At 42.3% G+C, this 5,086-nt stretch overlaps 1 protein-coding gene across 1 annotated transcript; it reads left to right on the forward strand.

Annotated features, from left to right (window-relative positions):
• Positions 1–2,723: 2,723 nt before the first annotated feature.
• Positions 2,724–4,878, forward strand: slc10a3 (solute carrier family 10 member 3). The gene has a single exon (XM_088297415.1). The coding sequence runs from the start codon at positions 2,970–2,972 to the stop codon at positions 4,371–4,373; it is 1,404 nt and encodes a 467-aa protein (XP_088153541.1). The 5' UTR covers positions 2,724–2,969; the 3' UTR covers positions 4,374–4,878.
• Positions 4,879–5,086: the final 208 nt, after the last annotated feature.

Below are 5,086 nucleotides of genomic sequence, written 5' to 3' on the forward strand. Positions count from 1 at the left end.
ATGGCTAAAACACACAATTTTGGTCAATTGATCGATGAGCTCATCAGAGACCGACTTGTTTGAGGGATCAGCAGTGACGATGTCAGACGTTCCTTACTCAGAGAGACTGACCTTCCTTTTGCTGAAGTCATATTCATCTGTCAAATAAGTGAACTCACCGACCAGCACAGCAAAGTTCCCTCTGCATACAATACACAATAAGACCTTCCATGCAATCCCATCAGTAATGGGCAGAGGGAGCGGAGGGTTGAGTTAGGTTGGTTTAAATTGCCCCTTTGGCAACACAAGAAGTGGCTGTAGTTTGAAAATTGCATACATGTGTCGCAATCGTCACACAGACAGCACAAAAACATTCAAAAAGAGGCTTCAAAACTCTAAAACCTACAAATGTTTTTCATAGAAACTGCACAAAACAGCAGTAAGTTGGGTTTTGTTTCACTTCCTTAACGGGACTCTTGATTGAACTTAACATTGGCACTTGTTACATCATCAACTGAACAGTATACTAACAAACAATGAAACAACCAAAACAAATAAGGAAATACATTTAACACAAAACACGTATCTCTCATGCCATTCATATCCCAAGTGATGCAAAGCATTCTGGTACTGCTTCAGCCTCAGCCAATCAGATGACTTGTTAGAGAGATGTCGTGAGTGGTGTGCTTTAGGCAGCGTCTGTCATGGAAAGATTAATCAAACCTTTGACGTTTTTTGCTTGCAATAATATAAATGATAAGACAGACTACAACGTTGTGGACAGGGACAGCAGCCCTTTATCCAGCTTTCGCACGCATCTATATATAAGTAACTGGTCTCAAACCTTCACCAACAGAGTGTGCTAACACACTGTAAAAAAAAAAAAAAGATGATCTTCCTGCTTAATCCACTTGCCAACCATGGATTTGTTGCTCTTAAGTTCCAATGTCCCTCTGCATAACTGATAGCTTGCAGTTTAAACTCTGCTTTGTAGATGTGTCTCTTCGGCGGTGCCATTTTCATGGTTCCTTAGTCCAAACAATGTTTTGCACAATGTACGCACAGGGTCTACATATCGGCGCCTCCTGGGGGCGTGCCTTTCCGTCGTCTTGCACGCCCACTCTTTACCCTTTAATGTCTGCATGCTGTTGTCAGCAATATCCGCCTTTCCTCTATATACAATACAATACAATACAACTTTTTTTATACAGCGCATTTCACCAGAGCTGGAGCTGTAACAAAGCGCTTTCCATAATGTGTAATATAATTTAGTGAGTAATTAGAACACAAATTAAAACACATAAACACATATACAATTGGTACCAGAAGAACAGCAGAACAGCGACAGTCTCATGTTGAGTCGAAAGCTAATGAATAAAAATACGTTTCAAACGGGTTTTAAAAGTGGACAGAGAGGGGGCTTGCCTAACATTCAATGGCAGGTCATTCCATAGGGAAGGACCTGCAACAGAAAAGGCACGATCCCCCTGAGGCTGCGATTACTCCTCTGCACCTCCAGCAGCATGTTGGTCTGCAGACCTGAGGCAGTGGGCAGGTGCGTAGGGGTGAAGGAGCTCAGAGAGGTACGCTAGGGCGAGGCCATTTAAAGCTTTGAAGACGAACAGAAGTATCTTAAAACGAATTTTAAAGTGCGCAGGGAGCCAGTGAAGAGAGGCCAAGATTGGGGTTATGTGATCCGTCTCCAGAGAGAAATAGGTATGCATGTAATAATAACATCAATGCTAAAATTCACCCCCTAAAAGACTCCGTAGTGATTTAAGATTTTTGGGCTGAGCTCTATGACAAATTTGCACGCCCCCTTTTGGAGCTCGGATTGTTATTTTTTTTTTTGTCTCAGCTGTCTTTGTCACAGCAGGGTGGCAACATCGTAATACTGCTTGGTTTGTCAGTACTGTTGTCTGAAAAGGCGACCGATCGACATCAAAATTCAAATGCACATTACTACTCTTGCCCTTTTCAACCTGTGAAAGTATAAAAGCGTTCTGCGCAATAGTTTGGATTTATTGACATCAAACGTGAGCTCATATGATCACCTCCACAAAATCAAAAATACCGTTCTGATCGCTTTTATATATATATATATATATATATATATATATATATACATATACATATATATATACATATACATATATATATATACATATACATATATATATACATATACATATATATACATATACATATACATATATATACATACACATATATATACACACATATATATATATATATATAAATAAATATACATATAAATAAATACATAAATATACATATAAATACATAAGTAAATATATATATAAATAAATAAATATACATATATATATATATATATATACATATATATATATATATATATATATATATATAAATTTGCATTTTTATAGTAGGTAGATCATTTTGCCTTGGTCATTTTATAAGTAGCTCGCATGCTGAAAAAGTGTGAGCACCCCTGCTTTACATAATACGTTTGTTTTTCCTAATGTTGTGGTTTTGCTCTGTAAAACAACTCCCCGCTTTAAAAGTTGTTTTATTTTGGAAAGCACCAACCGGAACAACAAAAAGTATTTTCTTGAACGTTTCACGGAAATGCGTCTCATACACATCCATTATACGCAAGCAACCACACTAAGTATGATGCATTCAATTTGCGAATGACATAAAATAAAATAATAAAATTTAGGATTACGGCAGAAGAGAAGCCTACATGGTTGTTGTATTTCCTGTGTGTTGCCGGCTGGTGTCGAAATGTGCGCCTCTGACGGGATAGGGCGGGGTGATGTTTGGGTTCCGGTATAATGGCCGCGATGAAACGGGAGACGTACGCGATGTCGCTCCCTAATTGACGCGCTTGTTTTACACCGGAGACAACAATGACATTTTTTGACGTCGTGGAGCAACAGCTTGGCAGGGGAGCGTAGCCGGCTGCGGAGAGAAGTGTTTCTCTGCGGCGCCTGTCGTTGAATACAATGAGGACGCTATTTACATTCTGCTGTCTGTTCCTCGTTACCCGTGAAGCGAACTGGGCGTGGGCCGCTGTAAATCAGACCACCAACCCCTCCAATTTGACGGCGGATAGCAGCGGGTATCTCACAATTGGGGACGATTCGTCGCGGGAATTTGAGTTCCCCGAAAACACCAAGGGCGTGATCGTAATCTCCAGCCAATACCGGAGCTCAGCAGCCAACAGGAAAGGCAGGAAGAATTGGAAACATACTGTGAATGTGCGCTCTTTAGACCCCGAGGTCCTCTCCATCTTGAATGTGACAGACAGTGGCCGTGGAGGACCTGCATGGAATTACATTATCAGTATCCACTCTGGTTTCCCAGGAAGGGCACAGCTTGACATCCAACTGCTGGAACAGAACCAGGACTCTGTGCCCATTCTGATTGAGCAGAGGACTGATTACTGCATTGTGGTGTCCCCTGACAGTGATAACCCAGCTACACAACGCATCCAGTCAGGCGGACTTTCCCATTTCTCCGAGAACCCTGTGCTCTTTGCTTTGCTTCCACTCATTTTTGTCAACAAGTGTGCCTTTGGGTGCAAGGTGGAGGTGGAGGTACTGAAGGCTCTACTGAAGAGCCCTGTGCCTCTGCTCCTTGGGGTCTTGGGTCAGTTCCTGGTGATGCCGTTGTATGCTTACAGCGTGTCTCGACTGGCCTTGCTGCCTAAAGCCCTCTCACTGGGCCTGGTGATCACATGCTCCTCCCCAGGTGGCGGAGGTGGATATCTTTACAGTCTTCTGCTTGGAGGAGATGTCACCCTTGCTATCTCCATGACTCTAGTGTCTACAGTGGTGGCGGTGGCAGCCATGCCTCTGTCATCAGCTATATATGGACGTCTGCTGGGGGTGCATGCTGCACTGCATGTGCCATTCGTGAAGATTCTTGGAACCCTCCTCTTCATTGCCATCCCCATTTCCCTTGGAATGTTGGTCAAGCTACGCCTACCCGCCCTCAACCGTGTCTTGCTTGGACTCATAAGGCCGTTTAGCTTTGTGCTCATTGTTGGTGGCATCTTCATGGCATACCAAATGGGCGAATCCATACTGGCCAATGTTAGACCTCCTATTGTGGCTGTCGGGGTGACGGTGCCTTTGCTCGGGTTGTTTGTTGGGGCAGTTTTGGCAAAGTTGGCGGGCTTGGCACCACCACAGAGGAAGACGGTGAGCATTGAGGTGGGCGTCCAGAACAGCTTGCTGGCCCTCGCTGTCATGCAGCTGTCCTTCCGCCGGGTGGAGGCCGACTTTGCGTCACAAGCTCCTTTCATTGTGGCTCTATCCAGCACCTCTGAAATGCTTCTTGTAGTGCTTGCATATTACACCCAACACTGGTTGTGTGGACCCACTATTCCTAAAGGTGACACCTGATTGTGGCTGAAGTTTTTGAACCAAAAAAAAAAAACTTGGTAAAAAAAAAAGTCACCTTATAACATTTTGCATGCCTAATGGTTTTCAGTTATGAACTGGACAGTTGGCTGACTTTTTGTACATTTTCCTTTTCATAGTTTTCATAAAAACCAATGGCCTTATAACCTCCAGAGCTCTATTTGCCTGATTGCTGAAGATATTCTGCTGTGGGCTACAAAATTTAACAATTCCCAAGAAAGAAATACCTACATATGACAATGTATTTTTTTACTAAATTACTTTTCTAGACAAATCGCATTTTGATTTGTATCATGTTTACAAACAGTTCAATGTGTCTTAGCCAGCGGTGGGAGAATTGTGAACAAGGGGCGTGGTTATGGGGGTGGTTAAAGGCTTGTTTAATTATTTGCTATTGACTGTGTTTGATGGATCTGTGTAGCCACATACTTGAATATTAAAGAGACAAAATGAAGAGAAAAATAAAAACATAACAGAGTAGTTTTTACACTTTGTGTGTGTGTGTGTTCAAAACACATCTTGTACCTTAGTGTGCTCGATGTAGCTGATGTAAGTGGGAATACATACTGCTCAAATGTCAGGTTTTTGTGATAAAATGGGTACAAGATAAATCATGAAAAAACGTTCCAGTATAAATGTGACCTCTAACCTACAACTCAATTGATAATCCATCCATCCATTTGCTAAGACGCTTC

The sequence above is a fragment of the Idiotropiscis lumnitzeri genome, chromosome 6 (genome assembly GCF_059441095.1).
Source record: "Idiotropiscis lumnitzeri isolate Australia: NSW breed Sydney's pygmy pipehorse chromosome 6, RoL_Ilum_1.0, whole genome shotgun sequence".
Taxonomy (NCBI): domain Eukaryota; kingdom Metazoa; phylum Chordata; class Actinopteri; order Syngnathiformes; family Syngnathidae; genus Idiotropiscis; species Idiotropiscis lumnitzeri.